Source organism: Lutra lutra, chromosome 12 (assembly GCF_902655055.1).
Source record: "Lutra lutra chromosome 12, mLutLut1.2, whole genome shotgun sequence".
Lineage (NCBI taxonomy): Eukaryota > Metazoa > Chordata > Mammalia > Carnivora > Mustelidae > Lutra > Lutra lutra.
In genome coordinates, this window is record NC_062289.1 from 27,632,854 (window position 1) to 27,654,835 (window position 21,982).

At 48.6% G+C, this 21,982-nt stretch overlaps 1 protein-coding gene across 2 annotated transcripts in view; it reads left to right on the plus strand.

Moving 5' to 3' along the window:
* Window positions 1-21,982, plus strand: part of LOXHD1 (lipoxygenase homology PLAT domains 1) — a 154,144-nt gene that overhangs the window by 119,506 nt on the left and 12,656 nt on the right. The window contains exons 32-38 of one of the 2 annotated variants that reach the window (XM_047697662.1): window positions 780-988; window positions 1,841-2,026; window positions 4,226-4,353; window positions 10,724-10,841; window positions 11,688-11,862; window positions 13,483-13,668; window positions 19,820-19,990. In XM_047697662.1, coding sequence (XP_047553618.1) covers window positions 780-988; window positions 1,841-2,026; window positions 4,226-4,353; window positions 10,724-10,841; window positions 11,688-11,862; window positions 13,483-13,668; window positions 19,820-19,990 — 1,173 coding nt within the window. The remainder of the gene's footprint in view (window positions 1-779; window positions 989-1,840; window positions 2,027-4,225; window positions 4,354-10,723; window positions 10,842-11,687; window positions 11,863-13,482; window positions 13,669-19,819; window positions 19,991-21,982) is intronic. The other variant, XM_047697663.1, reaches the window with a different exon arrangement.

Sequence of the window (21,982 nt, forward strand, 5' to 3'; positions counted from 1 at the left end):
CTGGGATTGATACAGCGGGTTCCAATGAAGTCAGGGACTTCCATCCGAAAGGTTGCCCATGGTTCCAAGATGACTGCTGGAGCTCCAGCCATTGCATCCACATTCTAAGCAGAACAAATTGGAAGGGTAAGGGGAAAAATGGTCCTCCTTCCGGCTGAGTCAGAAATTTCCCCCAGAAACTCACCCAGCGATGTCTGCTTATATTTTATGAGTGTGCCTAGGTGCAAGAAGAATGGGTACTTGCTGGGCAATTAGAACTCTGCTGCACTCCCTAAGCAAGGTTTTATACTGATTAACCTGGTCTGTTTTGGAAATGGATACCTTCTAGAACTTTCATTTACCATGTTATACATATAATACTATTTTATTTTTCTTCCCCCCATTCCTACATTCCATGAGACCTTGTTTTTGCCCACTTTATTTTTGCTGACTACAGAAAGCTTTCTAGGCATCGAACCCCTGTACCCGGTGAAAGGCTGTTGGTCTTGCCCTACTCCACATGGGAGTGCTAGGTGCAGCTGAGGTCATTGGTCAGAAGGGCTTCTAGAAGTGGCAACAATGCTCCTATAGGACAATCTTCACTTGGGAGATACCAGTCTCTCATTCCTGGGAGAGCAGGTGCTCACCGTAGATCATTCACCAGTCCAGAAAGCTCTGTCACACTTTGTCTCAGAGGCACGGAGCTATGATCTGTGCTCTCCAAAGGTCATTTCCAAGCCTATGAGCCCACCCATGTCCACCTGGCCCATTATGAGTTTGGGCCCCCTAATCTCTTGCAGTGATTCCCTACTATGTGTCGGTCACCACCGGGAAGCACAAGGATGCAGCCACCGACAGCCGGGCCTTCATCTTACTCATTGGGGAGGATGATGAACGCAGCAACCGCATCTGGCTGGACTTCCCCCGGGGAAAGAAGGGCTTCAGCTGTGGCTCCGTGGAGGAGTTCTATGTTGCAGGCTTGGATGTGGGCATCATCAAGAAAATAGAGGTGCTGGTCCCTGGGTCCTGGGATGGTTTCTACCCCCAGGAAAGGAAGGAGCCAATCAGGACATATGGGTGGAGGTGTGGAGGGCAAACAGAGCAAATGACCTGGAGCCCCAGCTTGGGGCAGGTCATGGGGAAAGGTCCCCTGGCCTTTGCCATCAACTAGGTGACCCTGAATGAGTCACTGCCCTGTCGGGTCTCAGTGTTCCACTGAGATGTCTGCTGTATTAGTTTTCCATTGCTGTGTAACAGATTATCACAAACTTAGCATAAGATCACATAGATATATTATTTCTCCTGGTCAGGAGTCCAGATGTGAGTTAGCTGTGTCCTCTTCCCAAGGTCTCACTGGGCTGAAACCAAGTTGCCGCTAGGGCTGTGGTCTCATCTGAGGCTGGGGGTTCTCTTCCAAGCTCACTGGTCATTGGCAGAATCCATTTCCTTGCGGTTGTAGGACTGAGGCTGCCAGTTCCCGGAGGCTGCAGGTGTGCCCTGTCACGTGACCTTCTCCAAAACATGGCAGTTTGTTTTGTCAAGACCAATAAGACACGATCTCTTCTGCTTCAAATCTCTCTGACTTCTTCTATCTCTGACATCTAGACCCTCTCTTAAAGGGCTTGCCTGATTAGGTGAGGCCCACCCAGAATAATCTTTTGATTAATTCAAAATCATCTGATTAGAGACTTCTATTTCATCTGCAAAACCTCCTCACCTCCGGGGGAGGGACCCAGGTCTGTGTGCAGAGCATATTGGGAGGAAGCCCTGAGGGAGGAAGGTGCAGAACAGGGAGGGGGATGCTGAGTGGCAAGGGTTTCCTTCCCAGTTTTACCCAGACTGTTGGTGTGTCCCCTCCCAGCTGGGCCATGATGGGGCCTCGCCTGAGAGCTGCTGGCTGGTGGAGGAGTTATGTCTGGCCGTGCCCACCCAGGGCACCAAGTACACATTGCGCTGCAACTGCTGGCTTGCCAAGGACCGAGGCGACGGTGTCACCTCCCGCGTCTTCGACCTCCTGGATGCCATGGTGGTAAACATAGGGAAGAAGGTATGGAGAGGGGCCTGGGTGTGCCTATAGCATGGCAAGGGCCATGCAGGGTTGGGTAGGAGAGCAGAAGGGGAGACAGAAGTGAGGGAAGCAGGAGACTCATTGCTGGGGCACTGGCAGGGCTGAAGCCTGGTACACCAGCCAGACTCACTTTGCTAGGAGCCAAGAGACTCGAGTCTCTTTGGGTCTGCTGCCGTGTGACCTTGGGCAAATCACCTAACTTCTCTGGGCCTTGGTCTTCTCATACAGTCCATGGAAATAACGCTTTCCATCCTGTTCCATGTAAGAAGATCTTGAGAGCAAGTGAGGTCATGAACAGTCCCTGAAGAGCTTTGCAAGCCCTGCGTAGGTGTGCAGAGTCGTTTTCCCCCAAAGTCTCCCTCCACGCCCAAGGACAGTAGTGGAGAAAGATAGCATGTGGGCTACCACGTGCCTCAGGATCTTACAGGGCAGTGAGAGTTGCTGGCACGAGACTCTTGAAGGACAGGAGCTCTGGGCTCCCGTCCACCTCCACCTCTAACTGGCCGCGTGATCTGGGATGCAGTTGACTGAACTCACAAGCCAGTGCTGGATGCCTGAGGGCTGGGCACAGTTGGTGGCTCAGACGGCCCTGGTTCACGTAACCCTGTAGGGGTTTTCCCACCAAAAAGCTATGGGCTCAACAGAATGCTCCAGCCCTCAACTCTGTTCCTGAATCTAAACCCGTGGGCTATAGACGTAGGTCAGAAGGTATCCCATGAAGGTAAGAAGAAAGCACCCTGGGCCTGAGTGTGCCCCGCTTGTATTGTGTATGGAAACAGAAGGAAGGGCTGGCTGTGGGGCTCTGAGAACCTGGGGAGGCATGGATGCCTGCCCCTCCCCTGCTCGAGAGCCAGAAAGCCGAACTTTCTACAGCATAGATCCACTCCCCCTCTTACCTAGACATCTCCATCTGCGGCCAGACGGATGGTGTGGGTGAGCACACAGTTCATCCAGGGACCTCTGTCCTGACCCAGTTCCCAGCGTGCATGTGGGTGTGAGTGTGTCTGTGTGCGTGCCGCCCACCCCCACGCACACCCCACTCAGTACAGCTGTATCTCCCCCTGAGCCCTTTAGTCTGTGGAAATGCAGACCCACGCCCCTATTATTGACGTTACAAAAGAACACAGCTTTATCACTTTGCAAAGAACCACAGGGTTCTTTGGACAGTCCATCTCCCCAGGAGCTATCAGACCGGAATTACAAAAGCCCCATTTCTGTGTCTCTTTCTGGAAACAACCTATTACCTAAAAAGAGACACATCTGTATAAAGGAGAGAACGATGGGCCCAGAGAGCACGACAGTCTGGAGGCACTAGCCTTAAGGGGCCAGTCTCCATGGGGTCACCAAAGCTCTCATTTTGATCTTGCTATTTTTCATGCCTGTCTGAATAAGAGCAAAAAAGCACCAGGCTCCTGCCTTCATTCCCAGTAGCTCCTCCTGCCACCACGATGCCCTGTTAAGGTTTGAGAGGATTTTCCTGATAAAGCAAGAGGCTCTTCCCTCATTGCCTGGGCAAACAAGTAGTGAACTTGGCCTCTGGGCCAAGCCTACCAAGACCACTTCTACCCTCATGGTATCATGGCAAAGATTCTCGATGCTGCTTGAAAAGCACCCAGCCCCCAGCCCCCAAGAGGCACAACGTCAGGAACATGATCACTGTGACACATAACTCGAGTTCTGAGTTGGAGGGCTTCTGGGTAGTGGGGACCAGGTGAGAACGCCGTGCTGCAGTCTCAGGGGAAGGGAGGGCCAGCTGTGTTCAGAGGAGATGGGCAGCCTGGCAAGAGGGAACAGAGAAAAAAGCCAGAGGACATTCCAGAACATGGGCAAAGGTGGCCCCTCTTGCTACAAGGCTGCCCCTGGAGAAAGAACCAGTGAGGCATCGTCCAGGGAAGAGCAGGCTGCCCCTTCCCCCTCCAGTGGAGACAGACAGAAGGAACACATTCTCTTTGGAACAAACCTCAGGCAAAAGGGCCAAATCCCAACCTGAAGAGTAAATCGGGGAAGCAGTGGTTATCCTTCGAGCGTCACTGCTCACGGGCGCTCGCGGGGTCTACTGGCTGTACCCAACACAGGGACAGACCTGGAATTGTGCTTGCTGACCCATAGCACGTGGCAGGCCTGGCATGGGCCTGGGCAGAACTGTTGGCAGCTCTCACAGCATCCCTCTCTCGGCAGGTGCTCTATGAGATGACAGTGTGGACGGGTGATGTGGTCGGCGGGGGTACAGACTCCAATATCTTTATGACCCTCTACGGCATCAATGGCAGCACAGAGGAAGTGAAGCTGGACAAAAAGAAGGCCAGGTATCTAGAGGGGGGCTTCTGCCCCTCGCCTTTCTGCACATCCAGTCCCCCAGCCTCTAGTCCCACCCTGCCTCAATCAGCTGCTTCCCTCCCTCTCCCCTCATACCTTAGGGCCTTCTAGCCTCCACACCTCTATCCAGGAGATTCCTCTCTCCTGGAATGCCTCTCATCCGTTCTCTTCTGCCTCAGGGCCTTTCTCTTCCAGGGGCCAGCTCAAATCTGCCTCCTCCAGGAAGCCTGCCTTGATCATCTCAGCCCACAGCGAGCTCCTTCCCTCCTTCCTGCCTGCCTTCCTGCCTGCTTTCTTTCCTTCCTTCTCTTCCTCCCTCCCTCCCTCCATCCTTCCCTCCGTCTTTCCCTCCCGCCCTCCATCACCTAAAAATGTTTATTATAAAGTCTATTAGTTGATAGCGTTGTATCCTTGTGAATCTCCTGTTTTCGTTCCCCGTACCATGATGATGTAAGATGTTAACATTAGGGGAAGCTGAGTGAAGAGAACACAGAAACTCAGTTCTATTTTTGCTCCTCTCCTACAAGTCTAAAATGATTGCAAATAAAAAGCCAAAAGTATTTTTAAATATTAAAAAATAATTGAACACCAGGCACTGTCTCAGACATAGGAGACAGAGTATGACCAGGAGAAGATTCCCGAACCCACACAGCTTAACACTTGGGGAGCCACAGCAACAGCATGAACACCAGAGTGACCTTACCATGGACCTGGCATTTCCCTAAGCCCACTGAGCGCATTGGCACAGTTCTCCCTGCGGCTCTCTGAGGACCATTTCTATCATCCCCTTTTTGAAAAACAAAAACTGAGACACAGCAAGGTGAAGTCATGCTGTTGAAGGTCACATGGCACTGGGAGCTGCATCCAGGGGTCCGTGGCTTTAAGCATGAGGTTCTGCTGCCCCTTACGTCATCAGTAATGATGATAAAGGTGAACTCCCCACAGCTTTTACTGTCTGCCCTTTCCCTGAAGTCCTGACTCAGTCCTGGGTTTGTGCTGGTTTTCTGTGTTCAGCCATTGTCCCCCAGGCCATCCCTGGCCCCTGATATGTTGAGCAGGAGAGCGGGGCAACCCAGGCCTGACTACTGTGGGCCTGCTAGGGCTCAGGCCATGGTTTGGTCACCTGGGAGGCTTGCTGGAGGTGGTGGAGCCTGGCCCTGTTGTCTCATGTGGCCTAGCCACTGTCTCTCTGGAGTCTCATGCTCTCTACACTCTGGCCCTAACCTCCATCCCAAGCCCAAAGTCCTGTTGAGTTTTCTTTTTTCTTTAATTGATTGTCCCATGTCAACATCACACCTTATTTCACAGACATATACAGAAGTAGTTGCTGGTAGGGGAGATAGACTCCTTTCTGGCAGTACTTAAATTCTGGAAGTCTTGCTTGAGAGTCACATTATAATACAACCATATTGTAAGTGATTTGAGGCACTTATCACAATCCATATTGTGAGGATTTTGTTTTTCTGAATAAAGACTTACTTTGTGCTGAGAGCTACTGTTCCTTACCACCTCTAGTTTGCAAGCTCAGACCCTCTTACTCCAGGCAAACTTTGCTTGATTTCATCAGCAACTGGCTCTGTTCCACCTGTGCCTTACTTTGGGTGTCAGCGTCTTGATCAGGGACTTGGGTAGTAAGACTCACTGGGCTTACAACACGTGCACAGCTTGGTGCTGTGCAAGGAGATCCTTCCCTCCCAAGAGGCGGTGCATGACCAGATAGGAGGCAGAGCCATGCCTGCATACGCGGTTTGCCTGCTCCAGCTGCCCTGTTGTCAAATGTTAGACCCAGAGGTCAAGGTCAGTAGCTGTTCACTTACTCCATTCCCCAGCTGAAGCCCCCAACTTCTTATCTTGCCACTTTGGGGGAAACAGTTCTGTAAACTAATTCACACTGAGATGTGGTGAATGAATGTGGCATCCAAAGAGATGGCATCCTTAAAAGGTAATGCACAAACCAAGGAATGAGTCTCTGATGGTGGAAATTGAGTCAGCTGGTATCTGGTGGGGATAGGTGCTATTTTTAGACAAAGATATGTGACTTTTTAAAGGGAAGTAAGTGCCTGTAAGGAATCATTCCCAGGCCCAGTAGAGACCTCATATCCTGAGAGATTCCTGGTCTGGAAGCAAAGGGAAGTCAGAGTTCTGTGGGTCTGCCCAACAGAATGGCCACATGGCTTTCATGAGCCCCCAGTGCAAAGAAGATGAGGAACTGAGCCCAAGGGAATGCCAGCCGAGGGAAGAGCCCAGTAGGGTTCCAGACGCCATTTCAGGAGACAGATGGGAACTATTGGACCAGTGACTGTGGCCATGGCTTTGATAAGCTCTTAAGTCTTGTATCTTTATCACTTGGAACTCCCACTACCTGGTTAGACATTAAAGCTCTGGGAATGGAAGGGGCCGTCTTTGGGGACTTCAAGGACAGGGTAGTTGTTGGGTGTGCTGAGTCCTTCCCTCAGTCAGGCTTGGAGGCAAGTCTCAGGGGACAGAAGAGGAAGGCAGGCTGCCTTTGAGGGCCCCCGTGGGAGGCAGTTGGAAAGTCCCCGCTCCTACTGCTGGGTCAGCCCTCCTGACACATTGTCTTCAGCCAGAAGGCCACACTTTAAGAGGGCGCTGGGAGATTAGAACATGCACAGGGCCTGATCCTGGCATGTTGGGATGACAGATATTTGGAATCTGAGGTTTCTTTGCCTTTGGTCTACTTTCACACCACAGCCAGGATGCTTGTGCATATGGATGCAGCCGGTGGGTTCAGCTCCCATCACCTCCTGATATCTCATGGGGGCATGTGCTGTGTTCACTTATCTTAATGGCTCCCGAGGAGAGATCTGAGGAGCCAGGGGTTGTTGGCTTGCCTTTAACCCCCCAGGCACGTCTGCACCCGTGGACACAGACACCACCACTACGACAGTCATCCTGCTTCTCACGCATCCTTGGAATACCCCCTATGCTGGTCGCAAGGTGGTCTGGCCTCATCTGCCCCCATCACATCCCAGTGTGCTCCATCCATGCCCCTGGGGGTTGTGATAAAAATTTGCTGCAAATATAGTGGCTTCAAACCACAGGGATGTATTCTCTCCCATTTCCCTGGGCCAGAAGTCTGAAGTCAGTATCACTTGGCAGAAATCAAGGCCAGTCGCACCCCTTTCAAAGGTTCTGGGGGAGAACCCACTCCTTGCCTCTCCCAATTTCTAGGGGCTGCCCGCCTTCCTTAGATTGTGGCCACATCTCTCCAGTCTTCAAGGCCAGTGTCTTGCAACCTCTTCGTGCTCCATCCTCCCCATCGCCTCCTCCCTTATGTAGGTGTCAAATCTCTCTTTGCCTCCTCCTTATAAAGACAGTTGTGACTAAGGGTCACCCTAGCAGGAAGTGTTTGTCAGCCTACCACAGGGGCTGTGACCCACAGAGCAGGGCTCTGAAATCCCTGTCTTATCAGGAATAGTAAACAGTTTCAAGGACATTCAATTTTTTAAATGTTTATTAGGAAGTATGTATGGGTGGGGTTAGATGTCCTTCTATGATTTATATAATTCAATAACCTCATACCTCTTTGGCACCAGCCAATTAGAGAATATAGTTCTATTTATTTGTACCTAGCCATCTGTTAATATATATATATATATATATATATATATATATATATATAAAACAAGTATAACGTGCATAACATATATATGTACATAAATTGTAAATACTTACAGAACAAAACCTTTGAGCCATCCCCCAGCCCAAGAACATTGCCAGTTCCCTGTACCTCCCCACCCTAGAAGTGAGTATTGTCTTGGCTTTTAAGGTAGATAGATTTTTGCTTTCCTTTATCCTTTTATCCCTATCCTGTGCCGGCCTCCCTGAACAACCAGCTTCCACTGAGTCTTGATTTCAGTGTTATGTAAGTGAGACAAGTTGTGGGCATTCTTTCATGTTTAATTTCTTTCCTCGACACAAGGATTTTCAGATTTCTCTGAGCCCCTGAGGATGGCTGTGACTTGCTCATTTTCACTACTGCCTAATGTTCCACTGATGGAGGCCTAGAGAATAGAGGTCAGATGGCCAGTTGCATGGGACTTTTGCACGGCACTGGGTGTGGCTGAACTGTTGACAGTGAAACCATTAGCTCTGGCGGGCAGAGCTGGGACCCGTGAGGGGAGACCCAGCTCCATGTAAACCAAACATTATTAAGAGTTGGCCCCAGCCATCCAGAGAGGGAAAGGGCTACCCCAGACTGACAGGGGGCCCGTCACTGGAGGCGGCAGGGCATGAACTAGATGGGTCTTGGTGTAGAGTCCAGCCTGGAAGCAGCTAGAGCTAGGTCTAGCCTGAAGCCATAGCCAAGGCTCTGACCCCTGCCATTCCCAAGAGCCCCGGCCATGCCTCTAGTGGCACCAAGGCTGACTGCTTAGGCAGCTGTCCTGGAGAAGCCAGCTTTGGACCCCATACCTTTCCTCCCTGTCTTCCACCCAGCCCCTTTGCAGGCTCCCTACCCACAAACCTTCCCTAGCTTCTTAGCAATGTCTAAATTTCTTCCATCAAATAGCTGCTTTTCCGCATGAAAGCTTGGGCCCTGGTTAGCTCTCCGGCTATTCTGAGTCCTAGAGACCAGTGAGTGAGTGGGTGATAGGCCCTTTCCCAAGGACAGCCTTTGGTGGGGGTCAGGGAAGGGAAGGAAACCAGAACAGGAAAAGACTGAGGGGCAGCCCAAAGTCTCAGCTCCCCCCACCCCCAACGCTACCTCTTTTGCTGCTGAGTAGAGGCCCCTCTGAGCAGAGGAGCAGGGCAGGCTCTGGACCACTTTGGCAGCCCTGCTTTTCTGAGCCAGAGGCAAGCAGACCTGGATCGGAGGATGACCGCCTTTCCCCAGGTGGCCTCTCGAAGTGGAGCCCTCCTACATGTCAGCTGAGATATCTGAGGGAGTGGGACAGCTGGAAACATGCGGCCAGTGAGTGAGGGATGAAGGGCCCCGGAGGGGCTTCCACTGTGGATGTGGGCCTTTTACCCTGCGGAGAGGGGGTCCACCCAGGTGGGACTGGGGTCTAGCCTCTAATAAAGGATGAGGGGGCGCAGCCATCCACTTTTTAGTCTTCTAGAAGAAAAGCTTATTTCTTTCTCCCTTTTATACTGCCCCACCATAAAATCTCCATAAAATGGGAATACTTGGCTAAATTCAAAGAGTGAAAAATTAAAGAGAAACACAAAGCATTATTTTTTTTTCAAAGCAAAGAATTCTAAAGTTCCTTAAATCTGCAAAATTATGCACCTGGTGAGGAATCAACTAGTTGAAAGATTATTTGAGAGAATCTCCAGTATGTGTTACGAGCTCGACAAGGGGACTTGTGAGCACGCCTTTGTAGTTTCCACAGGACCAGAACAACGGCAGGGCTTAAATTAGAGCAGGAGGGATTTAGAGCAGACTTCCGGGAGAATGCTTTCGCTGCTAATAATCATAAAATACAGATGAGTAAGTTATCAAAAGGGATTAGGCCTCTGCTCTTCCACTGCCTCTGAGAAAAGGACTAGTTCTTGGTTTGCAGCATTTTCGGTCCCAACCCCCTCCGGCTGTGGCCTCTGTTTTTAAATATATGTCTTATATACAAGGAAGCCCAGTCGCCAAGTGGCATCCTATCTTCCTATCTTCAGTGCCACTTGCATTACCCCCAAGGCTTATCAGCAGCATTATCTGGAATCAGTTATCAGTCAAGCAATCAGCACTGAAGGTTGCATTATACATGTAGCCCTGTAGGAAGAGCAGTAGGAAAGCAAGATAGAGCATCTCTGAGAGGATGAAGTCATTCAGCAGAAAAATAGTAATAGCACCAAAAGCAATGTTACCTCTACGTGCCTGCCATTTAATAGTTATTGGTATCATTACCCAATCCCAGGCCACTACATTTAGTTTTGCAGATTGTGTACAGAAAAATGTAAATGGTACCATCTAAGCTGAGCAGTGTACAAGCTGCCCCACCATTCATGGCAGCCCTGTCACTCCTAGAATCTCATCGGAAGCCTTGCAGATATGGAATTCCTTTTACCATTTTAAGTTGATGTCACATTCTTTTGGTCCTCCTGACAGTGTGGTGAGATTGCAGGACCAGTGTCATTTCCACCAGAATAAGGATGAGGAAACCAAGTCCCAGAGAGAAGCCTGGACTGCTCTAGGTGGCTGGCAGAATGAGATTGGGATCCAGAGCCTGATTCAGGGCCATGGCTATCAGCCAACCTCACTTAACCCAGTCTTTTAGGAACACATCTGGGGTGCAAGGGACAGACTGCTGGGGCGTCACTGGGAGCCTCCCTTTCCATCCTCTCTCAGGCCTCACCCCTCACTCTAGCCAGCATCCTACATCACGCCCCTCCTCTCTTCCCCAGATTTGAGCGGGAGCAGAATGACACTTTCATCATGGAGATCCTGGACATTGCTCCGTTCACCAAGATGCGGGTCCGAATCGATGGCCTGGGCAGCCGGCCCGAGTGGTTCCTGGAGAGGGTAGATGTCTTCTTTCCACCCACAGCCCAACCCTTCTTCCCGCTCTTCTCGGTTATCAGTGGACCTGGTTAAAGAGCAAATGTCACTTTAGAGGGTTATGACATGAATCAGACCTATGTGATCCAGTGAGCCCTTTGGCTTGAATTAACCAGAGAACGTAGTTTTAGTTGTTTGTGTTCAGTATGTGCTGTCAGTATAATGTGGACAGACTTAGCACCTCCTTCTTGGAGGAGGTCAATTGGGAGGATAGAGAGAGAAGCAGCAAGAACCAGGGCAGCAGAGGGTCTAATGTTGGGCACTTCAGGCAGGGTGGAAGGGAGATTTTGGTGCCCTAGGATCACACATTAGGTAGCTGCCTCTTTTTCCATCTCGGGGTCTGCTCTCCCCGATTCAGTCCTCAAATCTCCCAGCCACCAAAGGCTATCTATCCTGAGTCCCCTGAGGTTCCCACTCCCGCTCTACAGCCATTAGCGGATTTTTCTTGAGCCAACAATATGGTGCCCACACCAAGGACAACTTGGCCAACTAAAGGTATTTATGGCTGACAGTGGTTTGGTTGGTCCCTTTTTCTGTCATTTATTCAACAAACATTTCTTGTGCACAATGAAGGTACCTCTCAGAAACAGGTTTGAATGCATTACCCATTTCCAAATCCCCAAACTAAGGGGTTTCAGCCCCTCTGCAAGACATACAATGCAGGGTCTTTTTCCCAGAGAATCTTGGTCAGAAGAATTCATCTCGGGTCTGGAATCGTGGGTTCTTGGGGTTCGGGAAAGGGGCCTATGTTCGCAGGTGAACAGCTGGTGGAGGTGAGGGAGGGTTCCCACACTGGCTCCTCTCATCCAGATCCTCCTGAAGTGCATGAATACTGGAGACCTGACCATGTTCTACTATGGAGACTGGCTGTCCCAGCGGAAGGGCAAGAAGACCCTCGTGTGTGAGATGTGTGCTGTCATTGATGGGGAGGAGATGATGGAGTGGACCTCCTACACTGTCTCAGTCAAGACCAGTGACATCCTGGGTGAGTCAGGGCATCCGTCCCATCTCCCAATCCCACATCCCACTGCACTTGCCCTTCCTCAAATTCTGACTCAGGTCCTGGGCTCTGGTCAGGCTCTCACTTTTCTTTGGCTGACCTTCCAAATGCAAGTCCTTTCCACCATGTGTCACTTTCTGTCCAGTCACTTCCCAGTGACTGAATTGGCTCTCCTCCTCCTTCCTTAAGGAGGTCTGAGAGAACCAGTTTGGGCACTATGGTCAGCACTTTGGAAAACTGTGCAGGAACATGACTCAGAGGCCCTCTGTCTTCATGCTGCTGTGAATCTCAGATGCCCTTGGGTTCTTTGACACATGTGCTTGGCAACCATCTTCTGTGTGCCAGGTTTGGCCTGGAGTCTTAGGATGGAGAGATGACCCTGGGCCCTTATGAGTCTGACATTCTAGTGGAGCAATGACAGTGAACTAAGTCTGACATTCTAGGGGAGCAATGGCAGTGAACTAAGCTCTGGCAGAGGTCTGCACAGGAGCTGGGGGACCCAGAAGAAGGTTCTGTATCTAGCTGGGAATCAGGAGCAAGTGTCGTGGAGGGCTTCCCAGAAGAGATACCAAAGTCTAGTGCAGAAAGACTAACAGAAGCCACTGAGGTAGATGGAACACCAGCTGAAGGACCTTCCAAGCAAAAATGCTGGTTTGTGCAAAGGCCTGAGGTTGAGTGGGAACACACTCCCATTGTGGAAACAAGGTCTCCCGCCTACCCTTCTCTATATCAAACTGTTCTCCAGGAGCTGTTACAAGGAATGTGACAAACTCATTCGCAGTGAGTATAAATGTCTTGTGAGGGGTTAGCTTGTAGGCCCTAATAGCTTACATTTTCAACAAAGAAGCATTTAGCCAAAGAAATTAAGCTCTCATGGTTGGATCTCAGGAGTAAGTGTGGGTCCATATAGCAGGTAAGTTTGTTGGTGCCTCTCTTCTTCCTTTCTCCTAACAATGGAGCCTTCACTCTTCTTGCTAAAAGTTCCAAGTGTCCACATGTTTTCTACCCCTGCATCCCCTCATGATGTGTTCTCAGAAAATAGTTGATAAGTCCCTTGATAACCATAGGGTGTCTGTGGCAGGAAAGCTTCATGGAGTCACCTCTTTGAGAAACATTTTCTTTTTAACTAGGGTCAATACCTCTATTTGGCTTAAGCAAATGATACAAAGCTCTAGTATAGACTGTCAACCAGGGATAGATCTGGGGAATAAGGAACTTTCCTATTTCATTCTGAATCCATGTTGTGCAGGAAGGAGCCTAGATTTCTAACCTGCAAAGCCAGTCTTCATGGCATACCTTTTAAGTATGGGTGTATTTCCCCAGAAATAAGTGAGTTTTTGCATTAAACCACTCTTACTTGCTAACCAGACTCATTTAGCCCAATATCATTTAGAAGACACAGAGATAAGATGAAGGATAGAATTGGAGACCCAGGAGTCTCAAAAAACTAACCAACTCTTTCCAACCTCCCCACTGGCCTCATCAACATGAAACTTCCCATCTGCACTGATGGCTCCTCCAAGAAAGCCAGGATGGGAACCAGAGCAAGTGGGCTGTGTGTTGAAGAGGCTAACACCCAGAACCCTTATTTTGTATACCTCCTAGGAGCAGGCACCGATGCCAATGTGTTCATCATCATCTTCGGGGAGAATGGGGACAGCGGGACACTGGCCCTGAAGCAGTCAGCCAATTGGAACAAGTTTGAGCGGAACAACACAGACACATTCAACTTCCCTGACATGCTGAGCCTGGGCCACCTCTGCAAGCTGAGGGTCTGGCATGACAACAAAGGTAGCTCTTGCTCAAGGTCAGGGTGGTGGGGGATAGCAAACCTCAGCTTTCCACCATCCCCCTGGCAGCATGTTGACCCTCCTACCGCAAGGTGGCAGGCAACTAAAAACTGTTGGTTGCCACCATTTTGACATTTCCATCAGTTAGAAATGTCCTGTGTTTCGAGACAAATTTTAGAAATCAAGCTTAGTTCCTAACTACACCATTGTCTTGTTCATTGCTCTTTCCGTAATGCCTATCACACTGCCTGTACTATAGTAGGGACTTAATATAGTTTTAATGGAATTTATTTATAGCCACATTTCACTCTCTCAGACTCAGTCCTGATTTTTTTTTTTTCATGCCGCAGTCACAAGAAACCCACACCTCTATGGAATCAGTTTTTCCCCATGCCTTAATATTTTCAAAAATTAAGTCCTGGCCGTGAATCCCAGGTTCATGACTAGGTCCACTAATACTGGCTTTCCCACCTTGTCCCCGACACTAACTATGCACATACCTAGAGTTTCTCATTTTTCTTGATGCATTTTTCTTCTATTCAAAAACTTTACAGCCAATCATTTTGTGTCTCCTCACTATCAAAAGAAAAGGGAAGCAGCTCAGCACCGCGGACAGCTCCTCACTGTCCGACTGTACTGTTTGTTGCTACTACTGTGGTTTAAGTGGCAAGCTCTTCAAACAGCCTGGTTCGTCCCTTGGATAACTCAAGACTATCTGATTGCCTTGGTCCTGGCCTTAAAGAAACCCCGGGCACCGACGTTATCCTCTTTCCTTTGTAGGCAGAGAAGTGGGTCTCCTCCCCTCCAGCCAGACTTTGGATCTGAAAGCAGGGAAAGGAAGATATCTGTCTGTATCCTCAGTGAACCCAGGTGGTTGGGATAGTAGGTCAGGAGAGGTACAGGGAAGTCCAGGTTCTGTGCCTAGCTTCCTCTTTATAGTAACTTTCTCCTCCATAGATGGAAGCTTAAATGTTAATATAAGCCAAGACAGCTAAATATGTCCTTAAGCTCTCTCTCTCTCTATGCCACATTTTTTCATATTTAGTTTAAAAATATTCAAGCTACATTATGCTTCCCTTGCATAGCAATTTATGAGGGTAAAAATATTTCGTTTGAGAGACTTCCACAAAAAAAGTTGTGATGCCTCATAAGTTACAAATGTTTAGTTAACTTAATATCATGGCAGTCATCTCTTTCTTTGAATCTACCTTTCCGTCTTTTTTGTTTATCCAGTAATTTTTATGAAAAAATTTAAGGATGAACAAAAGTGAGGGAAATGGTATAATGAACCTCCGCATAACCATCACATAGATCCAACAATTATGAGTTGTCATACCTGCTTTCCCCTTCTCACTTTTTCTTTTTCTTTCCAATTTCTTTTTGGTTGTTAGATTATATAAAATCAAACCCTTACTTCATATTATTTCATCCCAAACATATTTAATATGTTTCACTTTTCAAAATGGACATTTTTAAGCGAAACACAATGCCACTATCACACTTAACAATGATTTCCTTGTGTCATCTGATTTCCACTCCATATGCCAATTTCCTTAACGTAAAAAATGCCTTTGTACTTTTGGGTTTGCTTGAACCTGGAAGCAAACAAGGTCTCCACTCCGTGTATAGCTGCCATCTCCCTTCAGTCTCTTCAAAAGCAGAGCATGCCTACTTCTTTCGTCATGCCATTTGCTTGTGGAAGGGATTGGGCCAATGATCTATAGAATGTCTACATTCTGGACCATTTTATCTTCTTACCGTAGTGTCTTTGCCTCTCGAGTCCCCGTATTTCCTAAAATTTGGAAGTCAGCTCTAAAGGCATGCTTGGATTCAGGTTCAACTTTCTTTGGCAACTTTCTTTAAAATGCAACTGTGTACTTCCCATTACCTCACAGCAATCCTACTCTTCCTGATGTTCACACCAAATAGTGGATCCAGGGACTGTCAGCCTGGTTACCCTGACACCCTTCCCCCGCCAATAACTGTTCATCTAATGGCTTCATCCAGTGATGATCAATTAGGATTACAAATGGTGATTTTCTAGTTGTCCTTTCTTCACCACTTATTAACTGTAATTCTTTTGTTAAGAAAATGCTCCCATGATTACCATGAAAATATTGTCCAGAGAAGAAAATAAAGGTAAATGATTTATTCTTCCTCTTTTTTTTTTTTTTTAAAGATTTTATTTATTTATTTCACAGAGAGAGATCACAAGTAGGCAGAGAGGCAGGCAGAGAGAGAGAGAGGAGGAAGCAGGTTCTCCGCCAAGCAGAGAGCCCGATGCGGGACTCGATCCCAGGACCCTGAGATCATGACCTGAGCCGAAGGCAGCGGCTTAACCCACTGAGCCACCCAGGTGCCCTATTCTTCCTCTTAATTACAGTTACCTCCATAGCTTTTATAATACAGAACAAATCATAACATACTGTTTTTATTTTTTAATTCATCTTGCTTGCTTGCTTTCTCTGATGAAAACTCTGGGGAAATGAAAAACCTTTTTTCTAAAGATTTCTTTTTTCAAAGATTTTAGTTATTTTCTTAAAGATTTTTATCTATTTATTTGGGAAAGACTGAGCAAGAGAGAGAGAACTACTGTGGGGAGAAGCAGAGGGAGAGGGAGAAGCAGACTCCCAGCTGAGCAGGGAGCCCAATGCAGGGCTTGATCCTGGGACTCTGGGATCATCACCTGAGCTGAAGGCAGACGCCTAACTGACTGAGCCACCAAGGTGCCCCATGAAGAACATTTTTACCACAAAATTTAATCTATGATTTAAAAAGATCACTATGATATATGTGAAAGGATAAGAACTACAGCATCAATATTGTAAATTCTGTAAAATTCAAGTGAAATTCTGGAGAACAACTATGTGTCCATAAGGTAGTGTGTGTGTATTTGATTTCTGGTGTGTGCATGGAAAGGAAAACCATACAACTATGGAAGAGGATGGGGCAGATATGCTCTGATATGGATTGGCTGTGAGTTAAAAGGTGTCCAGCAGTGGGGGGTTACTATCATTGTGTAAAAAAATTTAAAAAGTAAGACTTTAAAAGAGGGGACTTTGGGGCACCTGGGTGGCTCAGTCAGTTAAGCATCTACCTTCAGCTCAGGTCATGATCCCAGGGTCCTGGCCTCAAGTCCCTCATCAGGCCCCTTGCTCAGTGAGGAACCTGCTTTTCCCTCTTTCTCTTGCCCCTTCCCCTGTTCATGCTCTCTCTTGCACAATCACTATCCCTTTCTCTCTCTCTCAAATAAACTTTTTAGAAGAGGAGACTGTAAAGAAATGGACTCTCTAATGGTGGCTTTCAGATGGCTCCTTGTTGTTCTACAGGGTCAGGAGGGTCTCCACCATCAGGCTAGTGCTGGCCACACCATTAGCCAAGATGTTACTGTGGATTCGTCTTCACCAGTAAAAGCCAACCACGTGACATCAGCCCCCAAAGCTGCTTGTTTCCAGCTGCGTGTCTGCTAGGTTCTTAGTAGAGTTCATGTGATAGGGTCCCTGTCAATCACATTGAACATATCCAAAACAAGGCAACTAAATCAACAATGAGAAAAGATCTGAAGACAAGTTTCTTTCATCTTAAAGGAGTTGGGGTTAGCCTGCTATTTATCATGGAAGGAGGGCTTTTGTTTGTTTTTTAAGAACTCCTACTTGGAAAGAGAATTGGAGATGGGTGAGACAAGGCCATGCTTTCAGAGGACAGGGGAAAGGGGGGAAGGGTGGGAAGAGAAGCAACCAAGCACCAGGGCAATCCAGGCCAGACACATTCCTTCTCTTCCATCTCCGGTTGCTTTCACTGCTACATTAGAGCACTGACTTGTCTGTGGATAAAGTTAAAGCCAGCCCAGAATCCACCCTTCCCCTCCCACCACCCTGCCTGGAGTCCAAGAAGTAATTCAGGAGTGAAATCTACTTGGGCTGTGAAGCTGGGTGAATAGAGTGTTCCAGCAACAGACATGATCTTGCAATGACCCACCTCTCCAATTAATGTCATCCCTCTCCACTAACACTCACCCATACACACACAGTCACACACTTATAATTCCCATTAATTCCCATCGACTGTTTTGTCATGAAGCCATTGAAACACTGTCATCCTGGAGTCAGGAGAGATCATTAAGCCAGTGATTCTCAAGGTTTGACTCTGGTACTCCCAGCATCAGCATAACCAAGGAACTATTTAGAGATGGAAATTCTTGGACCTCATTACAAACGCACTCAATCAGACTGTCCAGGACGGGGGGCCCAGGTGATTGCAGTGCAGGTCCTAGTTCTCAGCCTTGGCTCTACATTAAAATTGCTGGGCAGCTGTAAAGACCACTGGCACCTAGCTTCTACCCCAGAGACTCTATTGTAATTGATTTGGGTAAGGTCTGGAGAACAGAATCTCTTTCTCTCCCGCTCTCTCTCTTCCTCTCTCCTTCACACACACACGTACACCTTCCAAGGGCACCAACATTTGGCTTCTCTTTCTCTGCCTTCCTTTTTACTTGCCTCTCCCTTTCTCTGTTCCACTCTGGAGGTCTGTAAGGACTGCTCCAACGGGTCTCCTGTGCATCATTTCCAGACTGAACACACCAGGGATTATTAAGCGGTTGAATCAGTTTCATGATGTTATCATCTCAGAAAGCAGCCAATTTATAACCTTACAGTCAGAACTAGCCCCAATGTGTGGAAAAGTAAAAATATTGTTGCGGTTTTTTTTAAGTTTATTGATAAAATTACTTACCACCGTTTAACTCAACAGAAGTATTTTAAATTTTAACATAATTATTTCAGGACTCATGGGTTTTTACTTCCGTACAGATCTGTGTTTAAAAAAAATATATGAAGAGCCTTTTAAACCCAGAATTAAGCTATCCTAGGACTGCTGGTGTGTATGCCCAGCCCGGGAGTCTCCACATCCACTCCCCCCGCCGCCATCCCCGGAAAGCGGAGGGATAGAAGTGTGTGTCCATCTTTGTGTGTCTTTGTGCTTATAAGCCTTGAGGCCAGCAGCAGGATCTACAGGTATTGCTGGAGGCAGTGTCCAATCCTAGAGAATGGCTTTTTGGTGGGGACAGGCCCAGGTGACATGGGAGGGCAAGACATGAGACTTGAGCATATACGTGCCTTCCTTGCGAGGTTGCCTTGTGGACAATTAATGAGCAGCCAGTACCACCCCGTAACCTGTCACACAACAGGATTTCCCCCAAGTGTGATGGGTGCTTTGGCTTTCCGAGTTCTCGGAGAGTAACTGCACCAGTGCGAGGTACAAATAAGACATAGCTGCCACAGCAAATGCAGAGATTTATGCTGGATAGCTGTGATTTGGGAGGAGCACTTCTGAAAGAAGCCCTGCCAGTTACAGCAGAAGTAACTGTATGTTCAGTATTAGGCTGAGACCTTTCAAGTTTAACATATACTCTGAAGAAGCAGCAGCTCCAAATCCCTTCTATGACCGCTGAACAGCCAAGGTCCTCAAAGTCATAACAGACACGGCCCACATTCATGGAGCGGCTACTACATGATGGGCAATAGGCAAGGCATTAGGAAAACAAAAACAAATAAGACCAGGTCCCTGTCCCCCAAAAGCTCATGGTCAGGGGAGGAGATACATAAACAATGATGACATGGGGAGGTCAGCGTGTGGCCAAGGCAGGTGCAGGCCTACTGGGCAATCAGGGGACACTAGGGAAGGCTTCCCGGAGGAGGTGATGCCAGAACTAATTCTGGAAGGATAACTGGCCTAAGTCAGGTGCATACTGGTGTCGGGAAGTAATGGGATTTGTCCTTCAGCTGTGTGAACTCCCCAGAAGTCAGTGGCCCCCATTGTGAACCTGGTGGAAGTTATGAGCCCTCTCCCTGGTGAAAAGTGTAATCACAGCACAATTTCTCCCAGCCCCTAGACTGCTTCATTCACAAACACAGATCCTCTAAGGGCTCATGAACCCCAGACTAAGGATTTTGCAGAGAGCATTACCCGCCCTGGGCTAGAGGAGCCCTCAGAGACCATCTAGCCCATGTCCTCATTTCCTCAACAAAGAAAGCCAGGCCAAGAGAGGACAGAGAACTCATGTGGGGCCTCACGGCCAGTGGGCAGGGGGCAGCAGACAGCTGAAAGCGAAACAGCATGTTCAGCTCCCGGTCCCCATGAAGTCTTTTCCACAGGGATCTTTCCTGGCTGGCACCTGAGCTACATCGACGTGAAGGACAACTCGCGTGATGAGACCTTCCGCTTCCAGTGTGACTGCTGGCTCTCCAGGAGTGAGGGAGACAGGCAGACGCTCCGTGACTTTGCCTGTGCCAACAATGAGATCCGTGATGAGCTGCAGGAGACCAGTACGTGGGGGGCAGGTGTGACTCGTGGGCTGAGTCTTCAGTGTTAGATGGGAGGTGGCTCAGAAGGGGGTGGGGAAGGGCGTCGGTAAATCTGAAGTAGAGACTGTTACAGCTGGAGGGGACTCAGAGGTCCTATGAAGGAAAGAATTTTGGGAAGGTCCATAAATAAATACCCTAAATATTCCTTGGCGAACTTGGAACAGCCAAGACGTTGGTCCCAGATCTTGGCCCCTATCACAGGGACTAATTAGGTAGCCAGAAAACCACAGGGGACAAGCTCACCCTGCCCTGAGGGCTGGGCTGGGCACTTGAGTGGGAAGCTCTGTCTCTGGTTTATTTTTGTATCTTGTGGGCTCCATACAACTGGGGCCTGTGGCAACAGCTGACAAATCAAGACTTCTGGAAACAGAATGTGTAGGAGGAGCCAGCCTCTCCTGCAGCCTCTTTCTTAGATCTGCAGGGGATATTTAAAGGGAAAAGTAATTGATCCCCCAAGTGGATGGCCATCCCAGGACTAGGGAGTTGTTCCTTTACTACAGATACCTGTAGTCTGGGTTCAGCAGATTCAAAGAAGTCTTATCAAAGGCAGAGCCCAGTGTAAAGAAAGGATTTTTTTAACCTCAGTTTTCAAGGTAATGCTAACTGCAGTAAGAGGTGAACCCCCAAATCTCAATGGCTTAACAAACCAAAATGTATTTCTTACTCATGTAATAAACCATCCAGTGTGGTCATTGGCAGGAGACCTTCCACACTGTGATTCAGGGACCCAAGGTCTTTTGATCTGTGTCTCTGCCATTTTAAACACAAGGCTCCCATAGTTCTTGCAAAAGGAAAAAGAACATGGAGAAGGCATGCTTCCCTACCTTCTTAACAAATTGACTCACTTTCTGTTGGTGAGAACTAACCATTTGGTTCTACCCAGATGCAAGGGCACCTGGGAAATGTAGTCCCTGGCTGGACAGCCCCTCCAGGGGAAAAACCGTACACCACAGAAGGGAAGCATGGCTCTCTGGTAGAAAGCCGCCCATTCATGTTGGCCACACCATCCAAACTACCCAATCGTGACCTTAACTGCTCCAAGAGATGGTGAGCACTGTGTCCCAGGGAACATCCAAAGGAGGGGCCAAGCACCCCTTGTCAGGTTTATTGTGCAAGGATTCCTCCCTGATTCAGAGGTTGGACCCCACACTTAGAGAGGAATCACGGGTTGCCCAGCTTCGTGACAGATGCGTGAGTGGTGCACACCGCTCTGTGACCTCCAGTTTATTTGTATCAGCTTTTGCACATGGTTAGTGTCCCTATACAGCTAGAGGCTTCCAGAGGTCAGGGACAGGGCCACTCATGTTTGTAGCCTTCTGCAGCTCTATAGGCTTTGGGACAATAAGTGTGCAGTTAGTGCTCAGCGAACAGAAGCAGCGGTCCTTTCTCTTAGAGCCTCATATCTTAGAGGGAGAAGCATCAGCCCCTTATGCAATAGGAAGCCTTAAACCCCTTCCACACGTGCCAAGAGAAGCCACAGAGGCTCCTCCAGGCTATTGGCATCCAGAGGAGGAGAGATTTGTGTGGCTCAGAGTATAATCGCCAAGTCTCCTTCGAAGATTTCCTGCCAAGCAGCTGCTAAGACCTTCGGGGGTTGGGTTAGCAGGGAGATGGCCGAGGGGAGCAGCACTTGGGTTAGTGCTGGAAGGATGTTACAGACCAGAAATTGGACGGCAGGGGCAGACAGCCCAGGAGCTGTCCTGGGTGATCTGTCTTTCCTTAGAGGCCATGGATGGCAGCCTGGTGCCCTCAAGGTGATGGCAGGGGGACAGATGACCATACCTGTGTCCTCAGATGGAGGGTCACACCGGGGAGAGCCTCGGGCACAGCTGGAGCCAAACATCCTAGTCCTCAGCTACCTTCACTCAGCCACTTGGCGGACATTTGCCAAGCGCCTCCCAAGTGCCACAGCCCCTGCTGAGGACTGGGACACACCAGTGGATGAAACCAAGA